The 27,607-nt window shown below is 39.3% G+C and overlaps 1 protein-coding gene across 2 annotated transcripts in view; it reads left to right on the forward strand.

The window, feature by feature from the left end:
- LOC128980922 (proline-rich protein 5-like) overlaps positions 1 to 27,607 on the forward strand; it is a 166,083-nt gene that overhangs the window by 87,026 nt on the left and 51,450 nt on the right. Inside the window, exons 1-2 of one of the 2 annotated variants that reach the window (XM_054399520.1) lie at positions 19,462 to 19,498; positions 25,225 to 25,362. In XM_054399520.1, the coding sequence (XP_054255495.1) occupies positions 19,462 to 19,498; positions 25,225 to 25,362 (175 nt within the window). Of the gene's footprint in view, positions 1 to 19,461; positions 19,499 to 25,224; positions 25,363 to 27,607 lie in introns of those variants that run through there. The other variant, XM_054399518.1, reaches the window with a different exon arrangement.

The following is a 27,607-nucleotide window of genomic DNA, read 5'->3' on the forward strand; positions in this document are numbered from 1 at the left end:
GTTTAATGATAGTACTGCTGGGGAAATGTCTAAGCAGTGGTTTTTGTACTCCCCTATGAACTCTTCAATGGAACTTGACAGAGCCACGAAGCTAAGGTGTGACTGTGCTAAGTGGGTATTCCACATGCTTGTGTGGGCATTGGTTTTAAATTTTACCAGTTTTTTATTTTTCTTAAGATAACTTATTCAGAGTCAGCAGTCGTTGGTGTAAAGGGTCTTGTGGCAGTTTTAGGCTGATGCCTAGGACATTTTACATAGATTGAGTAGAAAGTGGTATAATGTAAATAAATTACCACTGAAGACAGAAGAAAAATAATTATAAGGTCTAAATAATCTCATTGGTCTGATAACATAAAGTTAGTTGTATAAAATAACTGTTTCTCAACTCTTAATTCTAGGAGATACTAACTGATTGCTTCTGCTGGCTTGCTGGCCTTGGCTGCATTTCTTTGTTGTGGCTAAGTGCTAACAAGCTACTCTCTGCTTTTCTCTTTTCTCTTGTCCCTTGTATGGGCGGAAGGGAAAGGAGAGGGGGAATCTGTTGGTAACCCCCTGGTTTTGTCCAGAGGGGTTCTTGTGTTGTTTGTAGATTGTAAATACATGTAAATATTGTATATTTGGTACATACTCATTGCATTTCCTATTTCTAGATTTGAGTGTGCTTGTAAATACAGCTTCATGAGCTGGTCTGGCAAATTTATTTTTGGGGGTAATTCTCTCAAATTAGTTGGGGGGTAATTTCAACCCACCACAGATCTGTGCTTAGGATAGCTGTATTCATCCTGTGCTGACTGGGTTAGTTTAATTTTGAAACTACCACAGAACAGTCATTGCTTAAAAGGCATTGTGATATTGAAACTGAACTCCCATTATATTTAACATTGAATTGTACCTTTTTAATTGTAGCTTTTTAATTTAATTGTAGCTTTTTATTTAATTGCTTTTAATTTAATTGTAGCTTTTTAATTACAATTATAAATGGTTTGGTTGGGGTTTTTTTTTTGATGATACTGAACCCATCATTATAACTTTACAATAAGGACTGACAGCCTGCAGACAATATAAATCACAGTCCAAGATCTTGCTGTGGCTAGAGGTGGAAAATGCATCTCTGAGAGGTGGAAATAGGGTATCCAGCTGTTCAGAATGGGTCCAGCAGCCAGTGTGGCCTGGGAGTGACCCCCCCCCCCCCCAGCATTAGTTGTAGTAGTTCTTGCTGCTCACCACATCACCAGGTGGTGTGTTTCGGATCTCCAGCCTCCATACCAGCATGAACTGCTGCCAGACAAATAAGATGACACAGGCTGACTGTGGGAACCACATACAACCTGCTTGTAAGTTATGGGAGGTTGGAGTCACAGAGGCTGACTCTCTTTTGCATTTGGAGAAAAAATAAATTGCATATGTATCTGGCAGCTTCCCTGCATATTCCCCACTTCATTGACTCAGCTGAACTGCATAAAAGCAGCAGCTATTTCATGTCCAGGAATGAAGAGTTCTGGTTAGGATTTATATATTTTAAAAACCCATAAATTTTCCTTATAAAAGCAGGTTATGTGGACAGTATCAAAATTTAAACAATAAAATAAACGCAGAGGAAAAAAGTGGAAAATACAAAATCATACTGGTTTTAATGGATATTTTTCTCTAAAAAAACCCCTTTAGAATATGTGGATAGAAGTACTGATGAAGGGAAAACTTTAGTTGGCAGTATCGAAGCATGCAAACGCAGAGTAATTTTAATAATATTGCCAAAATATTGTTTTTATTTTAGCAACACTGCTGGATATTACTATAACAAGACACAAATTCTATTATATGTTATACTGTTCCAGCCTGACAGCTTAAAAACTGACATCTTGGTGTCTTTTCAAGGAGACAGTTGTCAAAAAAGCTTTCTTTGCATTAAGGTGAGAGACTGGTAGTTAGCATTGTCAGTATACTAAAGAGTGGTTTGGTTGCACCATGAAATTTTCCCTGACCCTAAATAAAATAAGCACTTTTGTTATAAAATACAAGGCATTTTAAAGAGAGAACTAAATATAATAAGTGACTTATTTAGTTTAAAAGACATTTGAGGGAAGAAAAAATAAAGAAGACATTATCTCTTTTCTGCCTGTACTTGAGGTCTTTTTCCATACTTACCAATTCTTTCATTCCTTATTACCAAATTCACTTTATATGATATTGATGCAATCCATACTCTTTGAGAGCTTTTCTCTTCCTCCTGCTCACTCTGTCTTTTGGAGGCGTAATCTTTGATCTGTGAAGACAATAATTTTCACGGCATATGCAGGTAGTGACTGCAGATAGGGAATAAGTAGCATGAGCTGACAAACACGTAAGAAATAACAATCCTCTAATCATACAAACACAGAATGCAATGGGACAAGCCATGCATTTGTAAGAAATTCCTCAGTTCATCGTGGCTCAGTTCTGGGGCCAGGCTTGTTTAATATTTTTATTAATGATCTGGCTGAGGGGATTGAGTGTAGTCTTGTTAGGTTAAGGTGACACTAAATAGAGCAGGGCTGCAGTTACCTCTGAGAATCAAGGACTGTGTGTCCAATGTCAAACACTCAGCACTGAACTCCAGCTGTTACTTGGGGTTTTGTGTAGACTCATGGTCGTACTCAGTTTTCTTTTATTTTCAAGCCAATTACTTATGTCAGACTAGTCTCCCTATTCTTAGCTCTTTGAAGAGCAACTCATCTCTCTCTGTCTTGTCTGTCTCTCTGTCTCAGGTTTTAGGGAAAACCAAATATAGGTATTAATTTTAGCTATTTTTCCCATGATTTTAAATTATTCCAGAAGTAAGGGTTATATTTCTGTCATGATCCCTGAATGGTGAAAACAGGTCTGTCAGTCAGGGGGAGCAATGTAGGATCAGCCCTCCTCAGGGAACTGCTCTGTTCATCTTACTTAAATGTTATCTCTTGGCAAACTTGTAGGTAGTCTTCAACTCTAACAGAATAATTTTGTTTAATGTCTTGTAATGTGTCTCATTTGAAATCATTGGCAGAGCCAGAAATGTATTCCAGACCATGCATGTCAGCTGTGAGACCATTCCTTCTTGTCTTCCCTGTATGCAAGCCCTGTCTTTATTGACTACATCCCCTACATCACTTAACAAGAGGGAAAGACAATAATGTTTTCAGTAGAGAGAAAGTGGCTCTTCAGAGCATATTCTCCTGTGCAGAAGCTGAAGAAAAATTTACATGGAAAGAAAAAATATTGTTCTTAGCCTGTAATAAAAAATAAGACTTTGCATGTATGTGTAGGGGCCTAAAATCCCATTGTTGAAACAAACTTATCTCTGGCATTACTGAAGGTTTGCTAAATAGGTTTAGGAAGCACACTGATACTCTTGTATACAAACTCTGTGGCTTTGTGTCTATATATAAACTTTAATTTTTAAAAATATGATTAATTGTGTTGTAGGAACAACAGATACCAGTACAGATTGTCATCATCAAGACAGAATCTCAGGATTAGCTGTATGGACTTCTGAGTCTTGATGTGATAGATTAGCTGATAGCAATTGCAGGTTGTTCTTTCTGAGGCCAATCAATGAGAGAGGATGTAACAACTGATACACTGATAGAACAAAACAAACAAACAAAAAGGTGAGAGAGCAATCTTGGGGTTTATTTCAAGCTACATTAGTGAGCACAGATTTTCTGCTTATTATCCCCAGTTGGAACTCATTCAACTTCTCTCATCACGTCTTTTCTCTCTTATCTTGTTCAAATCCCATTTCTTTCACTTGACTTTCTCAGCAATCCTTCCTGAGCTCCTATCTTATGTGGTTTTTTTAAGGTTGAAAAATTTCATCCCACAAATAAAGTTCTGAAAAACTAAAAATAGGGTCTCAGACTTGGAAGTTTTGGATGACGTCAGCTAGGCTCTGATCCAGTCCTAGCCATAGTAAAGAAAAATCCCCAGCAGTGTAACTTCATTGCCCTTCAGTGATGTCTGACTTAAGGGCTTTTGATTTGTTCATTCTGAAGGCAGCTTTTATACTTCTTTATTAATATATTCTAGGAATGTTTCTTTTAACTGTAAATTCTTAGCAAAGACTATAGCTGACATTGTGTGCTGTGCAGTGCTTGCAATTTGCTAGGTTTTTCTAACTTTGAAATTGAGGCTACTGAAGACTTCAGGCTTCATTTTCTATATGGCTCACACAGCTGTCAGGGAGTATGCTGTCTGTGGTGTGATGCTGTGGGATTGTGGTGATAAAGCTGAACATCAAAACTTCCAGAAGAGCATTCACTACAGGCTGAGGGAGCTAGTGTTGTCCAGCTTGGAGAAGAGAACGCTCTGGGGAGACCTAAGAGGGGCCTACAAGAAGGCTGCAGAGGAACTGTTTACAAAGGCCTGTAGGGCAACGGTTTGAAATTAGAGAAGTGTAATTTTAGATTGGATATTAGGAACAAAGTCTTTACCATGGGGGTTGTGATGGTTTGAAACTGTCACTTTCGTTTTTCTTCTCAGAGTTCAAGCAGAGAAAGCTAAAGAGTGTAAATAAGTCACTATTGGGTGTAAGAAAGCAAAATAATGATTGTTCTAAACACTTCCATTGGATAGATAGAAATGTTTAAGAACCACTACTCAAAACAAAGTTGGGGCAGTCGGAGTGGGGAGTTCGCTTCCTTGCTGGGCTGTCTGGCTGCTGCTGCTTCTTCTCTTCTGCCTGAAGATAACACACTGACCTTGGCAAGCTAAGTTAACAGCCTCTTTGCTTTTTAACTAACTCTGCTTTCTGCCAGGGGGAGTCTGGGGGGAGGAGGCCCCTGGGAGAGAGGCCCCTTGGGAAAGTCCCCTTTGGGGGGAAGCAAAGGGACCTTGGTTGTGCTTTTCTGTTGATTGTGTATATTTGTAAATGTTGTGATTTTTGTATATTTGTACATATTCATTGCATTTCATCATAGATTGAAGATTTACTTGTAAATACAGCTCTCATTTGCTTTCCAGACTGAGCTAGCCTGGTTATTGTTGGTGTGGGGTGAATTTCAGCTCACACTGACACAGGGGTGATGGAACGCTAGAACAGGTTGCTGAGGAAGGTAGTTTAGGCCCCATCCCTGGAGGTACTCAAGGTTAAGCTTGATGGGGCTTTGAGCAACCTGATCTAGTGGAAGATGTCCCTGCTCACTGCAGGGGGGGGGAGTTGAACTAGATGACCTCTGGAGGTCCCTTCCAACCTAAACCATTCTGTGAACTAGCTGTTCTGTGACATACAATGATGTTCTCTGACATAGTGACATACAGTGACAGCACAGTGCAGTAGAGAGAACATGTAACAAGTGCAACATATACCAAATTTCTGCAGATAAACACTTAAATCTTCAGTTTCAATTTGTTTGTGTTTGTTTTAAACTCCTTACAGAGTTCTCGAGTGTTTGCATGCCCTCATTGTAGCTTTCTGAGGATTTTAACGGTCATTTCAGACCACAGTGACTAGCATGGGGAGCTTGGGCTAGCTATGAAAAGGGATGCACAGGGAAAAGTTACAATGTTGTTTACAAGAAAGTAGGTCTTTTTTATTATTATTATGTTTTTCCTGGTGTTCTGTGAAGAATCTAAACATCCACATCTTCTTTTGGTACCATACAACCTAGACACTTCCTGTTTTGTCTGATGTTGCTCAGTCAAACCTCTGTTGCTTTGTATACACACACATTCAGGTGTACTGAAAATTTTCCTGCCTATAGCTAAAAAGCTGCACAGCCATCTTTGTGTGAACATTAAAGAAAACCTACTCCATGTCATTTGTTAAACTACTGAACATAAGGTCTGTAAATGCACAATAATGTGCACAGTGAGAAACCAGTGTGTTGGATACTGAAATACTTCTCCAGAATTACTTTGTGGTATCATCTTTTATCGTGAAATACTTTATGGTATCTTTTATCACATAGCTAAGAACTAGAGAAGATTCAGAACATAAAGCTACCAAGTCCCTTCTTACTTTTAAGAAGGCATTGAATTGTTGTGGAAGAAGCATAACCTGCCCTACATAAAACTGGAAACACTGAGGTGTTTTTGTTCACAGACTTTGCCCATTCATCTTTATTATTATTATTACATCCGTTATTTTAATCTACCACATGAGTCAGAAAAACTGTGGAGGAAAAAATATTTGTTTTATATGTTTGCACATACTAAATCTTCAAATTAATTGAAACAATGAAAAAAAGTCGAGTGCTATGGGCTTTTTTCCCTTTAAATCCTACTTTCTCTTCTGGTAAGTGTTACTAATGGAAGTCTGTAGTGTCATGGGACTTTCTGCTTTTGGAAGCTGTCTCAAGACTGAGATGCCACTTGCTTGAAGCTCGAGGCTGACATTCCAAAGTTTGGCATGGTCCTGTCACAATATGGAAGTCGAGAAGGAGATGTGGTTCTTTTGAACTTTCCTGTGAATGAAATTAAGACACAAATGAGGTTATGTAGCAAAATGAGACTATTTCTTACAAACAAACAAAACAGAGAAAGAAGGAAAATAAAGAGAGAGAATAGAGAAAGAGAAAGGAGGAGAGATGGAGAGAGATAATTACCACCCCAGCGTTCTTTCTTCTGTGGGGAAGAGGGGGGAGATGTTCCTGGGCTGCTGAAGCTGGTGTTCTGCTGTCACAAGCAGAGCTTGTAGTACTACTGCATGTTAGTGTTAGACAAATGCAAGTGGTATTAGAGGTCTCTTACAAGTCTTACGTTTAATTTTGGGTGTGGTGGCCTCCTTGATTGTTTACTGTAACCTGGTGATGTTTGATGTACAAATATGTAATGATTTACTAAGTTAAAATAGAAAGCAGAACGGCACTGATGCGAACCGGAAAGCTAATTATCTTTATGTATTTAATTGTAATTAACTTCAAATATTGTATTTCTTATTTCCTTTGACAACTTCTCAACTTTTCTCATTTTTTTTTTCATTATTGCTTAAAAAATGCTTTGCTCTCTTTTGCAAAAGCCCCTTGCAAAGAAACTGCTTGTTTACTCAAAAGTGTGTGAAAATATCTCAGGTATAGAATAATACCAGGTAGGAACCATTAAAAGTACCAACTAAATACCAGCAAAAAGATATAAATTGTAAAATGGGGGGAAAGCTTTCATTTCTTGTAGTTATCTTTGCTCTTTTGCACCACCAGTAGGTAGCATTTTTTTGGGTAGGAATGTCAATTTAATTATAAGATGCCTTTCAAGGGTTAAACCAGTTTCTTGTTCTAGCCATAATCCTGCTAGAGCCCAACTGTTGTAAGTGGGATTATTATAAATTCAGCTTTCAGTTTCTTTTTAATTTCTTTCACTAACTTCTTTCCCAGCAGACAGGACGTGTGAATGAATTTGCTCTAGAGCCAAGTGCTCCTTATCTGCCTGTGGGATAATTTAGGATTTTAAAGTCAGATGGTGAGAAAAGAATTACAGTAATGTTTAAGAAACCTCCTGAAAGCATACAGATGCCTGGATAAATCTATTAACAAAGAGAGGAGTCATTTAGAAGTCATATATCATTGAGTGAAAAAACAATGGTTCTTTACCCCCTAATGACACTGTTCAATTGAAGTTGATAAAGGGCTCTGCTACCATTCAGTTACTGACACTGAATGGTTTGCTTCTCGTTGAACTCTTATTTATTTTCACCAAGTATCTACCAGATGGGTGCAGAGTAGGGTACAAGGTGAAGATTTTGGCTCTAGCAACTGTAGTTGAGGGGAGCAGAACTAAATTTTATTGTAATCCTGATATCTGTGAAAGTACCTTCGTGGAAAATACATGTTAGAGCTGATTAGGTGAAGAATGGCAGAACCACTTCTTGATGAATCAAACAGCTAACCCTTCTTTGAGGCATTGATTCATGAAAACCTTGAACACACAGTTGATGTTAGCTGGACTTCTATTGGGCTGCTGCTTTATGCCTGTTCCAAATGCCTTAGAGGGCTGTGTGTCCAAGTGGCATGGTGTGTGACTTGCAGGGATGTGTTCTTAATATGTAAACAAAAGCAGAGAAAAGGAAAAAAAATTCATGTTTGGAAGGAGGCAGAATATGCTGTTAGGTGTTTTGCTGCATTGATGGCATTCCAAAAAATGTGCACTCCTGAGCACGTTTTTTTTGTTGTCAGCGTGGTTTTGTTTTTCTTTGTTTGTTTGTTTTGGTTTTGGTTTTTGTGTGTGCTTATGGCTGCTGTGTAATTTTAATTGAGTCTCTGAGAGAATGGAAAACTTCTTCATCCTGTCCCTGAACTCTTTCTAGGTAGTAAAGGTGGCTTGATCATGGTCAACAGCTAAGATAAAGACATCGAGTATATCAACCAGTCTAAAGAAATGTTTTTCTTCTCAGCCACACAGGTAGAGCAAGTATGCTTGGTAGCAGTTCTGGTGAGATAAGCTGTGTCTGCATCCTTTGAAAAGTTATAAAGATTCAAGAAAAACTAGAGATATATTTAAAGGCTTCAGTTCATGGCAGTTAGAGGAGAAGAACCTTGCCTGACAACCTTATGTGCTTCTGATCATTACATTAGTGAATAGTTTGCAAGTTACTGTCCTCTGCTACATGGCCTTGCTGTTTTCCACAGCTGACTTGTCCTCTTGTTTTGTTTTTCCCCTCAAACTCTATGCTCTTATGCTTATATACTGCTTATTAAATATTTATTAAACACATCAAAGGGAATATTGTTGGAATGTGCATAACACAGTAAGTTGCTGAGTGCATAAGCTTCTTTTTCAGGTCACTTGAATGCCTGAAAACCAATCAGTTGTTTTTTAACCCTGCTGCCTTCCTCTGTTCAGTAAAAAACATTGTTTTCCTCGATGCCTTATTTAAATGCAGACCTTCATGTCACTTCTGTTGTAGTAGTACTTTAGCCTGTAACAACACTATAAACTGTAGCAGCATTAAAGATTATTTCAGCATGTAAGTAATAAAAATTTTCTTTGTTTTCCGTTTTTATGATGTGCTGACAGAAGAATAATGAATAAACAATGTGGTCTTGTTAAATGTTAGCATGGGTTTAAGTGTCTGTAGAACTGGTGCACTTGTATCTTTAGATTTGTGTAGCCATTAACTCGTATATGTTTGAAAGTTTGAAAAAGAACTGGATACCAGTGGTTTTGAGTACCTCTGAAGAGTCTTCTAGTTGTTTTGTGAAGATTGATGACCTAAAGTGTGTCATTCTTGCAATATGTTACCAGCATTAAATTTCTTAAGGGGGAGATAGGATTTATTATTTTGCAGATGTTAGAAATTTTTGATTTTTTTTTTTTCCCTAAGATGACAGTTTGTGCCTGCTTGGGGGTGCAGTTAAAGAGAGAAAGGTAATAAACCAGGTGTAATGACAGCAAATAGTTCTACATGAATTAGTAAAATTTCTTATGAAGTTGACTTTTTTTAAAGTATGGATAAGGTCCTATAGCAGACTGCACTTAATAATAAGTCATCATTTCAGCTGCCTGCTACTGCTATTGCTTAATTTGTTTTTCTACAATCTTTTACCTGAGAATTGCTCTGTAATGTACATGAATACAGACAAATGCCCTCAAAAATACACAGGAAAATACAGAATACATAAATCCTAATACATCCTAACACCTAATACATATACAGGATACATGAAAAAAAACCAAAAACCTTCCCCCAACCAGACTAAACCACAAACCCCAGTACTCGTTTTCTTTCCCCCCTCATTGTCTCCCTGGTGTAAGCAGGTCGTAATTGCTCAGGAGAAAATTAGTCAGGCTTCTGAAAGCCATAAACAGGCCTGCTCTGCCATGGTTTACCAGGTAAGGGACTCCCTCTGGGGAGTCAAACAGGAAGGAGAAAAGAGAGTGAGTTGGCCTTGATGCCAATTTACAAAGAGATAGCAAAATTATGGGGTTGAATAACGAAGTTACAATTTTCCAAGGTCCCCCTCCTGGACCTTTCTGGTTCTCTTGGAGGTCTTAACTCTGTGTTGTGTGGGGTTTTTTTTTTGTTTGTTTTTGTTTTTTTAAAAAGGCACCCCCCTCAAACCCTGACAGGTGATGAGGTCTTCGGGGTGGAAGCCTAATGAGGCAGTGGTTCCATGATCAATATTACCAAATATACATGCAAGCAGATCAGTCCTCAATAAAAACTTGATCCAGGTCGTGCAGTGATGCACAATCACATTTCTGTCAATTTAGTCAGAATACATTGAGGCAGTGAAAAGGCATGCATCTTTGCTTGTGTCATCTTCAGGAGGACAGGAGATAGTTGATGTCGCATAAATATTTCTGATTAAAAAAAGTTAACCTGCCAAAACTGTTTGAACAAATTTTGATTTGCTGAGTTCATTTATGCTGTGTCACTTCTTCCTTTCATTTGACTTCACCTTTTCTGAGTGACACTTAATGTCATTGAACCATGACACAAGATGCTTCTCATGCAGATTTTAGCTGGTCTTTGGAGGTCACTGTCTGTATGCCTTACCAGGTAAGACAGTTGCCTCTAAAAGACATGGGTGTAATGAACTTGAGACAGGAACCTTTTATCCATAATTCAAATTTTTAAGTCTACCTTTAGGGTTGAGTAGTTGGTGGTGGAGGGGACTTTCATCCTTTAGAATTTAGTATGTAAACATCTGTCTTTTTACTCTTTTCTGGTTCTTCCTGTCATTGCTGCATAGTCTTGGTTGACAAATGTATTATTTTGTTCTGCAGTTTTGTCCATACAAGTATTCTTTCTGCTAGGGAGATTTAGTTGTTGTTAGAAGAGGAGAAAAGAAAGAAAAAAAAAACCCAAAACATTTTAACATAGTCTTTACAATTCTAACGTCAAGAAAACAGCTGATGCTACAAGTTCTTGAAATGTGTTGTTATTTTAAAACTTTAGTTCAGTTTTAATTCCCAAGCATCTATAGAAATCTAGCATGGAATGTGACTTTAAAAATTAAAATTCCACTGATGTAATGTGCTGATATCAACAGAGGGGAGATTTAATACAGGCTGAATATGGAAGGAAGTTTGGTTCAAAATTGGATTTGAAGTGGCTTGTTGTTGCTGTTTGATTATTCAGACATTTGAACTCTACTGGTCCCTCCTAAGCCCCTTGACAAAAACAGATCAATTACTTGAATTGTCATCTGAAAGATTTACTCGTCTGCTTGGCAGCTTTATGGCCATCATGCATTGAACACTTGTAGTAGAATGTTGCCAGGCTTTACAGTATGTAATTTCCTGCCTTGTGCACTAAGTTATGATAACTTATAAACTGGCCAGGTGGAAGCTGTTTAATTTTAATTTTGTGAATTAATGGAGAAACAATTGTTTCAGGCAAACCAACAACTAACTGGGTATTCAGTGCACTGATTAAGAAACAATCCAGTGAAAAGGGAGAAGCAGTGGAACAGTAGGTTCTGTTATCTTGGGATTTTAATTGAGATTTATAACTAAACATGGGCTTTATGTTCACTTGAGAAAATGGCTTTTGGAACTCGCCTCCTGTGCTTTACAGTAGTATTTCATTTTGGTGCAGCTTGGAGGTGGGAGGAGTGATGGTAAGACTGGGTATTGCTGCCTCTTGACAAGAACTGGAAACGTTAGCCTGTGTTGCATAAATATAAGAAGCATATTAATTTATTTTAAAAGCCCTAATTTATTCCAGTCAGAGGAATCCCCAGTGAATAATTATGCAATTAAAACTCCTTTTTTATCATAATACACCAACCCTTTGTCCAGTAACTTGTCAGATTAATTTAATTAATAAACATAGTCTTTAAAATATACTTGTCTGCAACTGGAAGTGCATAATCCCTTGAGATGGAAGCGCTAGTTAAGCATCAGTTCAGCCCAACATAATTCTGCCACGTTAGAGTGTATTACAGTATATTAATTTAGAGAGCAGTTTCTGTGGGTGAGTGATCATTAATGTTTATTATGACTGCATTATAGTAATCTCTGTTTAGTCAATAAACATTTGCACTGAATCAAAAAAATGGTGGTGTAGTGTGTTGTGTTGCAGCCACTTAGCCATGTTCAGATAATTTTGTCCTAATGATACAGCAAGCATACATGGCTTTCTGCTAATTGGTTCTACATTAGAGACTTTTTTTTTTTATCATGTTCTTGCACTGTGCCAGATGAACTAGTGGCTGTGATAAGCAAATAGCTGCACAGTTTCAGACAACAAAAGAGTATTTCCAAAACCTCTTTGATGGTAATGAATAGAAATAATCCCTTTATATCGGTGCTTCCAGGACCGGGAATGGCTGATACATGCAAATATTTCTAGGCAGCAGGGAAACCATTTTTATTTCACTCTGGCATGCTTAATTCTTCCCGTAAGTAGATTTTTGACTCCTTCCAGCAGAGAGGGTATGGCAGGGCACGGGCAGAGACACTACTTCTGTATTTTATGGTCAGTGAAAAGACTGTAATCACTGGTTTCCCAGCAGACAAGCAAAACTAGTGGTGGGCAGTGTAGTAGAACTTCTAGGTTCAAAGTATAAGACACTTTGTTTACCTGCCTGCTCCATTCCTGCAACAGAGGTGATCAGAAGCATTACAGAGGCAGTTAGATTTTAATATACTTTTGTGATTGCATGTACTGTGTAACTGTGCAAAAACGTTTTATTAGGTGACTGACATCTGCATGGCAGCCTGCAGTCTAGAGTTAGCTCTCAGGGGAAAGATAGGAATGGATACAGTTTGGTTTCTGCATCCCATGGACATTATTCATGGTGCAGGACAGCCCGTAAAGGACATCCTGAACCACAACACGGCCTCTGTCAGAGGAAAGGTGTGATTGTGCTGCACAAGGCAGTAGATGTCTTCTTTCTTATCTCTTCCACACTCCAGAATCTGTACTATTGTAGGCAATTACACTCTAAATTTTCTTGGGTACAAACCTACGTATGTGTAAAACAAACAGCCCACCCCCAAGAATACCCTGCCCCAAAACCCTAAAAAAAAAAAAAAAAACCAAACCCAACCCAAAAAAACCCCAAAACAAACAACAAAACAAACAAACCCAAAACACCCAAACCAACAAACCCCTAATGAATAGAGTGTTCTCCCTAAGTGGAAAAATAATTCTGTTAAAAACTGAACTTCTGATTTCAGGAGTGTGCTTCAACAGTGTTTACCATCCTCCCTGCTGAGAATTGTATTTCTTGCATAACATAGCAAATGTTGCTTTATGTATTTTATGCATATAGTGCATCTTTGCTTTAAATGCATGTGGTGCTGGTTAAAATTTGCCCAGTTGATGGCATCAGAAAGTGAATTCTGATTTTATCATCAACACAAGTCCAGTAATAGCATGTAAGCACCTCCTCCCCTTTGTTCAACATTAACACATTTTTGTTCTGCCAAGGTTAGAACCAGTGAGGGTTAAGAGTATGCTTCACAATTACACTTAACATCTTTGATAAAAATACTTTTTGTGTGAAGTTACTGGTCTCTTCTGTCTTTGTTACTATACATCCATGTGGTGAACATTGCAACATGCAGAGTCACTAGACTGAAGAGCAGTAATACCTGGGAGTAGAGAAATAGAGTTTGAGGTACAGACTTTATGGGGGTGAGGACCACAGGTGTGTCAAATACCCGTAGCACACTGTCCACCCTAATTGCTCTGTCAAGTTGAGTCACCAGCCAGGCTTTCTGCATAGCTTAGATTTACAGTGCAAATGTAGTGGCCCCAGGCACTGAAGGAGCAAAGCCCCTTTTCTGTGTTTTCCAAACTCTAAATAAACAAAGCCATTTAGGGAGTTGTGTAATTAAAGAATAATGCCTTAGTATTTATCCAGGAGAAAATACTGAAAAAAAACCCAGCTAAATAACTTGGGCTTCTTTCCAAGTTTAGGACAATATGTACCATCCTTCTGTTTTCCAAGTGATGAATGGATGAATCTAGTAGAAAATTACTTTCAGAGAAACCAGTTCTGTTTGATCAGAGTATAACTTGGTATGATAGAGTACAGAGTCTCATGACAAGGAGACTGGCTTCTTTTTTTTTTTTTTTTTTTTTTTTTGTGTGATTTTCAAGGCTGTGGTACAATCCATTGCTGGAATTAACCTTTGTGTGTGCTCCTTCTCTGATCATTATATGAAAAGAAACTCAAAATCCCCCAAACTAATGTGATACTAGAAAGGATAAACTGGTCTGGGTTTTTTGTTGTTTGGTTGGTTTTTTTGTGTATGTGTTTTCTGTGTTTGGTTGGTTGGTGATTGGTTGGTTGGTTTTGTTTTAAGGCCATATGCATTTAATTTTTATTTTTACTTCCCCATTTCAACAGTGTTTTTCATCTTAGCCTGAAAGCCAACTAAATTCTTGCATTATTTCTGGGACAGAAACGTGATGCTACAGCACAGTGTTAGTTTATATTGAGATGGTAGTTTTAACCACTTGTAAATTTTTACTGTTTCTGTTAATTCTGAAAGAACAGAGTTGTCAACTTTAATATGCAAGAACCCAAGCCAAGTTAAAATTTATGCACAAGGTAAATGGTGAACAGTTGCAGGAATATTTCTGGTATTTTTGCATGACATTTTTGTGTGTTAAGTGGTATGGAAATCAATTTGTGTAGATGCAATTAAGAATAGAGATTGTACTTTTTAAAGTTAGTAAGTATTCATACATAGTTGGATAACTTTGTAAACTTGCATTGAACGTTAAAAAGTAATTTTCTGATTGGTAAATTCATATTTACAATATGTGCATCATCATCCCTCACTTTTTTTCTCCTTTTTTTTAATTCAATTTGCTGATTTTTTTTTTTTCCTTTGAAATGAATTTTTCAGGGGAAGTTGGGTTAAAAATGTTTTGACGTGATGAAGAAATGTGGCCAGTACTGGGAATTTCTGTATATTTATCTTTCCCACATCAAAATCAATGGAACTTGCTACAGTAGTAAAATTAATTTAGGATTAGAGCCCCAATGGAAAGTAGAATAAAATTAAAGCTGTTGAAATTTTGTTGAATTTCTAGGTTCGGTAATGCTTCTCATCAATATTAACATGTGGAAGCAGCATGAGAATATTTACTTTTCCAGGCTTCACAGTAGTTTTTTTTTGAAAAGAGCACTTCAGTTCTGTGCAAAACCACATCTGCAACTGTGCAGCTTTGCTTGCTGCATGCAAAGCCCCCCTGTGCAGTTGGCACCCTTGCAGAGGACAGGAGTCCAGGCTGTAGGGCGAATCTGTCCTAGGTCTCGGTGTGGACAGAGAAGTCACTGCAGAAAACAGGAGACTCCTTTTAAGAATAGTTTCATCCATCTGTCCCACTTTCTGCTTTCCATTTCTGATCTGGTCAGCATGGTAAGCACAGCTAAGTGTTTATCTCAGACCTCTACCTGAAACCAACTGCTAATGATGAATATGGACTTTGGTTTTGGTAGACATTGTGTAGGAGATAACACTGAGAAAAAATCCTATTTAGTGCAGGCAAGCTATGGGAAAAATGGAGGGTGCTTTGAATGCACTTCTCATGAGTACGTTAAGCACTCAGCTCGTGTTGCTGCTGTGTTTCTAAATTCCACAGCAAAGTTCCTGCAGTATTCTAAATAATAAAATAGTCTTCTGAAACCACTTTACTTGATTATGTAGACCATAGTCCTTAACAAATACTGGGTTTACATGGAATTCTCCTGCTATCAAAATGTAAATTGCATACTGATGTTACACAGCGAGCTGTCACACCTTTTCAAAGTAACAAGGAATATCAGTGGAAGGCAAGAACATTGGAGGATGAGGGGAAGCAGGGGGAGAGAAAACAGAGTATTTAAATTTGAAGAAGAACGTATCAGACAACTGAGGGAATAAATAGCACAGGCTGGGAGGAATCCCTTGCCTTTGTTCAGACTATTTGTAGATGTGAGTTCGCTATCAAGCAGTTCCCTGTGTGTGGCTTCCTTCATTTTTTGTGAAGTAATGCACTTTTAGGGGTGTCAGTAAGTAATAACCTTCTCTTGTGGAGGGAGGGATATAGGATGTGCTATTGTGTAAAATACTAAATTTCTGTTATTGATAGGAGTCTTGTAGGTTGGCTCTTTTCAAGGCTTTTTTGTTTTGTTTTGCTTTGTTTTTTTCTAGTGAGGTGGGGGAAGGTACTAAATGTGACAGTTTACTAGAAGCAGTGATACGTGGCAGGGAATGCTATTAAGGGAGATTATGTTATCTCCCAGGAACAGAGAATGCTGCGGTCAGTGGAAAATCAATTTCCAAGGGTGCTACGGTAAATTTGCCTTGTAACTGGAAACTTTCTAATTGCTGCCCCGAGTGAACAGTAAGCTGAAAACCAGGCAGATGGGTTCTTCCCCATTTCTGTTATTCTTTGATTCCATCTAAATTATTTGTAGCTTCCTAGTAACTTTGTGTGTTAAATGTTTGCAAACGTTTTAATGCTGTAGTAGTCGCTCTCACTTGCACAGTAACTCTGCTGTTAGGAAGCCAGATGATTTTCAGCAGGTTTTGGGAGAGGTTTAATTTTACCCTCTTTGACTCAGCCACTACTTCTAACTGCAGTGTTAGCAATTAGTATGAAGGAAAAACTGGGGTTTATTCTATGCTATGCAGCAGGAGGATTATATCAGGTTGGTTGGTTTGAGTTTTTTTTTCCTTCAACCCAGGGGTTGAGAGGAGTTTCCTCACCCCACCCCCCTGTTCTGTCAATTCATTGAGCCTTTCAGTACTCATTATCTGAAAAGCAATCTGGTGTCAAAGATATAGCCTAGTTTTTATGAGTTATGATTTTGGTTATTATTTATGGTTAAAATTTAATAGGGTGGAGAGGCCCAGTATAAATAGGTACTTTAAAATGAAAGTAGAGCCTCCGTTTCTTACAAGAGCTTTGGGAAATACTTAGTTGAGATGAAGTCTGTGAAGATCAGAAATATTGAACATTGACTGCTCTGTTTGGCTGAATTAATTTGGCTGAATTTGGTGGTAATTAATGAAAACTAAACTGAAAAACTTAAGAGAAAAATAAGGCACAAAGAGCTTATTGTGGTCAGGTTCTAGCTTCATCAAAGACAGGAAAGGCCTGCTTGAAATACTTGGTGGAGTTGAAGGCTGAGTTGTGAATGCAAGTGTGAGCTTATAGGTTGGCTGTGAAGTCCCTTGAAAACTTCTTAGTATCATGACATTCCTACAAAATAGAAACTTTCTCTCTAGGGAATTTTTTTTAAAAATAATCCTAAAAGTTTTATTTGAAGTGGATATTTATGTACCAGTTATTTCTGACCGATACAGGTAACATGATCAGAAAATTTATAAAGTACTTAAGAGCACTGAATCAACTATAATACCTGCCACAAACTAGTTGCTAAACCCCCAGGCATTACTGTGGTTGTTCCTAACTGTTAATTTTAGAAATTTCTGAATACTGCTCACAATAATAATAAACAAGTGATTGCTGGTTAGAATATTAATCACTAAGGGGTATTTTGCATCATAAACATGATTCCCTCTTGGTAAGCCTGCGCTGGCTACTCTGATAACCTTTCTTTCTTCCACATGCTTAGAGATGGCCTCCAAAATCAGCTGTTCCACCTTTCCAGGGATGGAGGTGAGGCTGACTGGTCTGTAGTTTCCTGGGTCCTCTTCCTTGCCCTTTTTGAAGACTCAGTGACACTGGTTTTCCTCCAGTCCTCTAGCACCTCTCCTGTTTTTCATGAGCTTTCAAAGGTGATGGAGAGTGGTAGAGCAAAAACATCAGCCAGCTCTCTCAGCACTTGTGGCTGCATCCTATCAGAGCCCATGGATTTGTGGGTGTTTAGTTTGCCCAAATGATCTCTAACCCAGTTCTGGTTGACCATTGAGAAGTCTTCCTTCTACCAGGCTCTCTTAACTCCAAGGTCTGGGATTCCTGAAGGCTTGTCTTGCCAGTAAAAACAGAAGCAGAGAAGGCATTCAGTAACTCTGCCTTCTCTGCATCCTGTGTCAGCAGTGGGCCCACATTTTCACTGTTTTTCCTTTTACCACTGATGTATTTGTTCTCTTCATGTAAACATATAATTAAACACATTTACTTGTTTTCTTCATGTGCATTGTATTTATAGAGAGCTGCTTATACTTCCCTTCTCCAGTTAAAAAGGATGGTATCTAGCTCTCAAAACTTCTGGAATAAACTTACTTATGCTTTGAGATGTTTACAGTAGGCAGAAACAGACAAACTATCTGGTCTCTCTTTTTTTTTTTTTGGTCAAAAAAGGATTTCCCAATTTCAGTGCTTGGAGGGAGCAACTCAAAATCCAACAGCAAAGTTAGAGGAGGACAGCATGAGAAGTACAGAGGAGAACAACATGCTTGTTTATGCCTTTTTTTCAACAACCAAGCCATGAATTTGCCTGTTACCTTCTGAAAGAGCACATTTAGATGAAACCAAACTGAAGTGAAACAAGGATTTAAAATTCATTAAGAAGGGTTAGAAAAGCTCCACACCCAAGTTAGTTCAAGGGAAGTACTCATTTTGTACTTAGGAGCAGCTGCTTCAGGACACAGATCTTCCAAGTCAGATTCTTTGCTCCTGATGAATGTTTTTGGGTATGTTACTTAGTATTGTTTGCAAAGCACTCTGCAGAATGTTTGACAGAAAGCAGTGATTACACACAGAAACAGCTAAGGGTTTATTTTTTTAAAATATTAATGTAAACCTGGAATTTTCATGATGCTTGCTCCTGTGACATGAAGCATAGAATGTTTTCTGTAATAAAACTTACAACTCCTATAGAATATAAGTGCCTTTTTTTGTGAAGATACGGAGTATACATATCATCTTCACCAGAGAAATAAAATTAGGAAACAAAAAAGGTTAAATTTGTTTCTGGAAGTGAATTAAGATGAAATTCTGGTATTTGTCACCAAAAATGTATATCATACAAGTATTTTGAAGAACAACCCCCCCAGTATCTGAAAGGGGGCCTACAAGAAAGCTGGTGAGGGACTTTTTAGGGTGTCAGGTAGTGATAGGACTAGGGAGAGTGGGTCCAAGCTAGGGAAGGGAAGATTTAAATTAGACCTTAGGAAGAAGTTCTTCAGCATAAGGGTGGTGGTGAGATACTGGAAGAGGTTGCCCAGGGAGGTGGTGGAAGTCCCATTCCTGAAAGTTTTTAAGGCCACATTGGATGTGGCTCTGGGCAACCTGATGTAGTGTGAGGTGTCTCTGCCCATGGCAAGGGGGTTGCAATTAGATGATCCTTGAGGTCCCTTCCAACCCTGACAATTCCGTGAAATAAAAACAGGTCCATTTGTTGAAAGTCTTATTATTATACATAGGTTTTCTGGTTTGTTTGTTTGTTTTTTTTTTATTTTTTGACTGCTGTTTTGAAATACTTTAATACTTCGTCTTGTAAGAAAATGGTAGCCAAATGCTGTTGATGGGATGTTTTCTTGTTGTATTGTATGGTAGATGAATTGTGATGACAACTGCTTTTCTTTGTTTTTGTAGGGTTCCTGCAAGAATCAGTTAACAAGATCTACACAGACTTGTTCCTAAGGGGAAGCATGTCTGAAATTGACTATGAGAAGTTAGCTGAAATAGGTAAATATTTTTTATTATACTTGAAATGACATCTGGGTAAAGTTACAGGTGATTTAATGGAACATCTTCAGCAGCCGAGAGGCTTCACCAACATTTTCTAACACTTCTTGGAGCAATCCAATATGAGTTACAGCCAGTGTACTGATGTGTACCCTATTAAAGCCATTAGAGTTGAAGGTTAGTTTAATACATGCAGCTTTTATAAATTATTGGTAGATATTCCTAGTGCAGTTCTAGCTTATTGGAATATCACCATCATCACATATTGTTGCACAAATGGGAGTCATTACTCCAAACAGACAAGTATTGAATGAGCATAGAGATTGCTGTGTTGCATGTTATCTCCAAGAAGGTTTGTTGAGCTGAGCAATATGACCATGGCATTAGGGACCACATATTTTTGGTTTTGATTCCTTGGTGTTTTGGTTCTTTTCTCTTTCGTTCATTTTTACGTGCCACGGTGCCTGGGCTGGAACCGGTCAGCGCCGGGCTTGGGAAAGGTCCGTGACTGAGAAGTTGTGAGGTTATTTCCAGGTGGCCAGGATGCTCCATCGGACCCATTGTGCTGGTTTGAGGCCAGCCAGAATATCTCTTGCCCCGAAACGGACAAAAGAATGACACACGCAAACGGATTGGAGAGTGATGGAAAAGTTTAAATGGAAAAGCGAATTGGTGAAGCTACAGAAAACTACAAACTACAAAGCATAGTGGAAAAGAACATCCTAAAGCATACAGAACCCCCTCACAGAATTCCCCAAAGCCTCCCAGTCCTCCTTTCCTCTCACCTGAGGGTCTACCCAATCCCTCAGGGCTCTTCCTTTCCCCCCCTCCTACTGCTAGGCACGTCTCAGGCTGGCCAGGTCTGAGACTGCCCCCCCTCCATTCTCCTCCTGGCATTAGGCCTAGACAGGCCTAAGAGGCCTTGAGGATACTCCCCTGGCATTACCTGATAAGAGAGGACATCTCCCATGGGAGCAGAGGGAAGAAAGAGGAAGAGAATGACTCTGCAGATGGCCTTATAGGGCGCAGGATTTATGGGTAGAAATACGCCATTTCCTGTGTCCAGCCCTGTGGGTGGGCACCCAGGACACCAGAGGTGTATCTCATGTAGCAGTGGCAGGGGGCACCCAGCCTAAACTGCCACACCCATGAAGAGTTCACCGTGCAGAAGAATGAACTCTGCATCGCTGGGAGGTTCCACAGGATGAGGGAGAAGAGCTGGACTGAACTGTGACCTGAGCCCGAGGGACAGACCTTTCGGAGGGACGCCCAGATGGAGACTTGGACTTTGCCAGACATGTCATCTAAGGACTGTTTCTGATTTGATGATATGTTTTGGGTGCAGGAGTTATGGGTATGAAATAAGGGTTGGAATGTGGCAGTTTAGGCTGGGTGCCCCCTGCCACTGCTGCATGAGATACACCTCTGGTGTCCCAGGTGCCCACCCAATAGGGGTGGACACAGGAGACGGCGTATTTCTACCCATAAATCCTGCACCCTATCAATCCATCTGCAGAGTCATATTCTTTCTCTTTCTTCCCTCTCTGCCCCGCCGTGGGAGATGCTCTCTCTTATCGGGTAATGCCAGGGGAGTATCTCAGACCCCTTAGGCCTGACTAGGCCTAATGCCAGGAGGAGAATGGAGGGGGGGGGGGCAGTCTCAGACCTGGCCAGCCTGAGACTTGCCTAGCAGTGGGAGGGGGAAGAAAGAGCCCTGAGGGATTGGGTAGACCCTCAGGTGGGAGGAGGGAAGGATTGGAAGCCTCTGGGAATTGTGTAAGGGACTCTGTATGCTTTAGGATGTTCTTTGCCACTATGCTTTGTAGTTTTTCTGTAGTTTCACCAATCGCTTTTCCATTTAAACTTTCCATCACTCTCCAATCCATTTGTGTGTGTCATTCTTTTGTCCCTTTCGGGGCAAGAGATGTTCTGGCTGGCCTCAAACCAGCACATGCTCTTTGGAAACCTGTCTCCTTTTATGCATAGTAGAAAATATATTTTTTATAGACAGAGTTAGCTTTTGCCTCTCTGTACCCAAGGTTGTAGTTAATTTACTGCTTGTTTCTGTTTCATTTAACTTGAATGTATATATGTTTAACTTTCAATAAAACCTGCTAAATTCCAGTGGATTATGATAAATGGTTCATGCTTGTAGCATTGGATGGGGTTGTTGCATCCTCAGTGCAGGACTCAGCACTTGGCCCTGTTGAAGCCCATATGACTGGCCTCAGCTTATTGATTGAGCCCTTTCAGTGTCCCTGCAGAGCCATGGTACCCTGCAGCAGATGGACACTCCCATCTGACCTGGTGTTATCTGCAAACTTACTGAGGGCACTCACAATCACCTCTTCAAGGTCATTATTAAAGGTATTAAACAGGACTGACCCCAGCACTGAGCCCTGGGGAACACCACTTGTGACCAGCTGCCAACTGGATTAACTCCAGTCACTACCACTCTCTGGGCCTGGCCATCCAGCCAGTGTTTGACCCAACAGAGTCCATCCAAGCCATGGACAGCCAGTTTCTTCATGAGGATGCTGTGGGGAACAGTATCAAAGGTTATACTGAAGTCCAGGTAAACAACATCCACAGCCTTTCCCACATGTACCACGTTGGGTCATCTTGTCATAGAATGAGATGAGATTTGTTAAGCAGGACCTGCCCTTCGTGAACCCATGCTGACTGGGCCTGATTGTCCTGTAAAGGTGTGTTATGGCACTCATGACCTTCTCTGGCATCAAGGTCAGACTGACAGGTCTGTAGTTCCCCAGCTCTTCTTTCCAGCCCTTCATGTACATGGGTGTCACATTTGCTAATCTCCAGTTAGTTGGGACCTCCCCAGTAGGCCAGGACTGCTGATAAATCATGAAGAGTGGCTTGGTAAGAACATCTGCCAACTCTTTCAGCACACTTGGGTGTAACCCATCTGGCCCTAGAGACTGCTGTATGTCTAGGTCACTCACCATTTCCTCTCCTCCTGTTCCCCATCCCTGTTGTCCATCTTGAGGGGCTGGCTACCCAGCAAACAAATAGTTCTGCTATTAAAGATTGGGGCAAAGAAGGCATTAAGCATCTCAGCACTGGTATAGATGCACTTCAGCTGGGCTAATGGTCTTGCTACCTTCTTAGGGGAAGAAGTCTCAATTCCCTCCAGACACTTCTCAGATGCTTCAGTAGTTACCAGCCCATCAACTCTTGTGGATCATCATCCCCCACCTCCACTGAGAAGGCAACTGCAAGGCCTTACTACCATACTGTCCCATGGGTATTGGCATGCTGCTCCCAGGCTCCTCTCTAGCAAGCCTGGTTTCATCCTCATCTCCCTTCCAGCCTGGTTTAAAGCCCTTTCAATGAGCCCTGCTAGCTCTTGCCTGAGGATCCTTTTTCCCTTTTCAGATAGGTGTTCCCTGTCTGTTGCCAGCATGGCGAGCATCTTGTAAAGCAGCCCACAGCCTAAACCCCTCAAAATTCCACCAGTGGCACCAACCTCTGAACCATGTGTTTTCTGTTTCTTCTTCTCTCTGCTCTTTGGAACTTTTTCTTACTTTAGGTGGCTACAGTGCTCAGACCTGAAAAGAAAACCAAAACAAACAACAACAAACCAAAACCTAAACAAACTAATAGAACAATGTTTTCATTGTTCTGAGTTTTAACGCGACATAAATATTTTAAAAAGGAAAAAATTTGTGAACTTCATGGACTGCATTATGTTACAGTATAATGTATTACTCTTCTCAGCTTTTGGGACAGAAACATTCCTTAAAGTGAAAGAATACTGTTCCAGTTAATGTTAGTGTACTTTTTTTATATATGGTAGACCTTTACACGGTAGCAAAAATACACATTTTTGAGATAATAAAAATTTAATTTTCTCTTTGTGTCTGTATAAAAAGGACTCTAATGGTGTACTTCTAAAAGCAGATTTTTTTTTCCCTATAGGACTGCTGATTTATTTTCTGAGGAGGTTTTAGTGTGAATTCAGAAATAAATATAAAAATAGATGTGTTCCTTACTCCTTTTTGTCTTTGAGCCCAGCCAGTCGTGGCATTTTTCATTCTTGTGAAATGCGTTTTTGATACAACTCACATTAAAAATAAAAATGAGGCAATAAAGCTTTCACGTGGCTGTTTGTAGGGTAGAAAGATACTGAGAAATTGAGTGGAAAGCATCCAGAAATATTTTGCAAGAGCTTTTCTTTAACGCTAGCTACTGGCACGTAAATCTTGCTGAAATCGATATTTAATGTATTCTCTCTGCTCTGGTGTGTCTTGCGTGGTGGTCAGGGCATATGAAATAGGCAGATGATGAGAAGGCAAAATGTTATTGAAGTCCTTTTTAAAGTGACACTAATAATGTCACAGCTAAAACTGTTAAAGCTGCCTTACTAAGGCTACACAATGAAAAGAGACAGATGATGTGCAAGGGGTGCTGCACGTTATCAGAACATTCATTTTGCTCTTAGGCCATGAAGATACGTGTGTGTTAGTGTATCAATTTAATGTTACTCTTAGCAGTTTCTAGAAAACATTTGTTGGAATAATGTAGTAGCATTAGTGACAATAACTAGGCCAGAACCTCTGTTCATTTGAATATATATTTGAGTACTGGGTTCAGTTTTGGGGCATTCACTGTAAGAAAGACATTGACGTGCTGGAGCATGTCCAGAAAAGAGCAACAAAGCTGGTGAAGGGTCTGCAGAACAAGTCTTATGAGGAACAGATGAGGAAATTGGGGTTGTTCGGTCTGAGGAAGTTGTGGCTGAGGGGAGACCTTCTTGTGCTCTACAGCTACCTGGAAAAGGAGGTTGTAGTGAGGTGGGTGTTGGTCTCTTCACCCTTGTAACAAGTGATAGGATGAGAGGAAATGGCCTCAAGTTCTACACTTAGGATCAGTTCTTTCTGAACTTTAAAACAGTTTGGAGAAAAAAAAGCCTCAAAATCAAAAAGCAGGAAAACAAGCCCCTAAAAACCTGGACAAGTTGAGTTGATCGTGTGTTGCTAATTTCCATGTAGAGTAGATTTTAATTCCACAATCTAGGAGCTACTGAAGTTAGAGGAAAGGATGCTCATTGGTTTTATTGGAGTTTTGTGCAGATACTTACAACTTTGCTTGGCCTCTAACTGTAGTATATCCTGGATGGACACTTTGCTTCCTTGCCTAAGGTGAAAGGATTTCATGGAAAGAGTGGATTTTGGGGGAAAATGAGAGGGAGATGTGCTTGCAATTTGCTGCCTTTATGCAGAGTAATGAGTCTGCTTTCAGCATTAACATGGAGCACTAATGTGGAGTAGCTGTCAATGCATGCATTAGTGTACTGAAACTTGGACATTTCTGTTTTGGCAGCCCTGAAATAAAAGGCAAAAAGCAGTAGATAGATGCAACAAGCAGATTGCTGGAGCGTAGAAAATGATGAGACAACACCAGCAATGGTGAATAGCAAGGCCACAGCACACCAGCTGTCTAGTCATTGTCAAGATGTTTGTGAACATCACAGTAGATACTATTCTTAAGGAGGATGTTGAACATATCTTTGAGGTATTGTAACATTGCCTTTCCAGCTCATAAGAAAGGGTAAAGAACAAGAAACTGATTTGAAATGGTAACAACTCGTGATAAAGACCTGTGATTTTGTCAAACTGAGCTAGTATTCAACTCTTCCTTAATGTATCAGAGCCAAAGGTTTTCTCTGCTCGTTGGCACTGAAGCATTCTTGCTTGCTCCTTTAGAACTGCAGAAAGATGAAGCAGAAGGTACGCATGCAGAACAGGAAGAAACATTTATACCACCACCGCTGGAGGATCCTGAGCTAAATATCAATCACCCCTACTACGATGTTGCGAGACATGGCATCATCCAGTTAGCAGGTATGTTTGGAAGATGCTGTGGCTTTACCTTACTGCATGCTTACCACCTTTTTCTTACTGTACTCTTCAAGGTGATGCATAGGAATCATGCTGATGCTTTCAGCCATCATCCTGAAAAAGCAGCTGAATAGTAATACCTGAACTTAGTGCTTTTCTATGATGAATTATGAGCCAAATGCTTGAGCTTAATCTTGGTTTCAAATATAACTGTAGCGACATTATAATGTAAGGCCTAACTGTGGCTGCAACAGATCCGTACTTCATTTGTGGTAAACTGGTTTGTTTTCTAAATAACCTGAACTGTTGTGTAGCCATGTGTAATTATTTTTCTAGTCTGCCCTGGAAAGGGTATGCAACCAGAGAGATATAGGTTACTGTATAAAAACTAACAAAAGGCAGAAAGAAAACTGTTGCATTTATCACCTGACTTTCTGTTGCGACATGGAGGGAAGCTATGGTTACCTAGCATATTTGAACATTGGATCATTTAGTGTTTACATTAATTTATGTTTAAAACATTCTGGCAACGTATGAGGCATGCAGACATATTTATGATATTTGAAATATGCATAGCAGATTTTCCTCTTGGCTTGTTTTTGGCATCAGCATGCTTGCTAAAATGGTATTAATAATCGCAATCTTGAACTAATGAAATACATAGAACAAGAAACAAATAGCAATATTTAACATTGTTCATCCTGATGAAGTCTAAGGTTGTGTTGTATTGGGCACACTTTTTGCACCTCATACTTTAGTGAGCCTGGATTACAATTTTTAGGAAAATGATGAACTCAGATTATGCATTCCTACCTTCCTGAATTTGAGCCATAAACAGGATGGTATCCAGTCCTCTAGTAAGGTGTGAATGACTAGGGCAGTGAAATCTGTGGTAGTTTGATTTTTGGCTTACTGTGGGAGGAGAATTTTACCCATAAAAAATTCTCTTCTTGAAGCCTGTTTTACACAGAATAATAATTACATTTTACTTTCTTCAAAACTCCCTCCTCCCCCCCCAACATTAGATTAAAACCCGTAAACAAGGGAATAACAGAGTGAGATTTCTTTGATTCAACACCTATTGTCTACTAACCCACTAATTATGTAGTCAAGCACCATCTTTGGGATGGAGGCTGTACCAGGATATAAAAGTTATTAATGAAACCATTCAAATCAAACTGACAAAGTGTGAAATTATAGATGTGTTAACAGACACACTGGATACACCAGAGTCACTGTAACTGTCCGCCTAAGAACCTCTTCCATCTGCTGCTTTAGGCAGTGCTACATGATAACACTTTAAAAGAGGTCTTCAAGGCTTCTTTTTTCCTCCTCCTAGTATACTTGACATCAAGTTGTGATGGACCATGCACTGCTTCAACTTGAATCATGAGCAACTATTTAGTAAATATTTGATTTGTGCCTCATTCTTTATTCACTCACAGCTGCTCTGGAACTCGTAAGCATTTCATACTTGTTTGGTTTAGCTGGTTTTAATCAAAAAGGTTCTTGTATGTGTATTTCCCTTGGAGAAACCACTGTGATTTATGAAGGTGTGGGCAGAGGTGCTGGGTGAGAAGTTGAAACTCCTAAACCCATGCTTAGACAAAGCTCCTCTTCTCCATCTGTTCTGACTGGTTCTTGACTAACCAGTAAGATAGTCCTTGGGGATTTAAAAACAAAACCAAAAAACTCACAAAAGATTAAACCAACCAATTTTAAAAACCCACCCAAAAAAATTTCAAAACAAACAATAAACTAAAAATATTTAGTTACTACCAAGGCAAACAAAATAACCCCAAGAAAACAAACAAACAAAACCCCCAAAAAACCCCAACCCCCCCTAACAAACAAACAAACAAGAAAGAATGAAGGAACTCAAAAAAAGAGGAAGATTTTTGAATGAGAAGATGAAATATATTAGAACAACTCCTTTTAACAATCATTCTTTTCCTGCTGGTGAAACAGGGAACATGTGGTGGGGGAAGAATGATATCCAGCCTGCCCTTTTCTAAGCAGTCCTTCCTGTGTTAGAGAATGGGAATGTGCTTCAGTATAATGAGTGAAAGCCACCGTGTTTTTTAGAGAGATATATCTGTAGCTTCCATAGTTTAATCTAGGAACTTGCTCTGTATCAGTGTTTGCTTGGAATCAACTCCAAACATCAAGTATGCTCCTGGTTTAAATTCACCAGAGCAGAAGCATTCACAAGAAGAAATTTGGCTGAAATGTTGGATTATCTCTGATG

This window comes from Indicator indicator, chromosome 3 (genome assembly GCF_027791375.1).
Source record: "Indicator indicator isolate 239-I01 chromosome 3, UM_Iind_1.1, whole genome shotgun sequence".
In the NCBI taxonomy this organism is placed as follows: Eukaryota; Metazoa; Chordata; class Aves; order Piciformes; family Indicatoridae; genus Indicator; species Indicator indicator.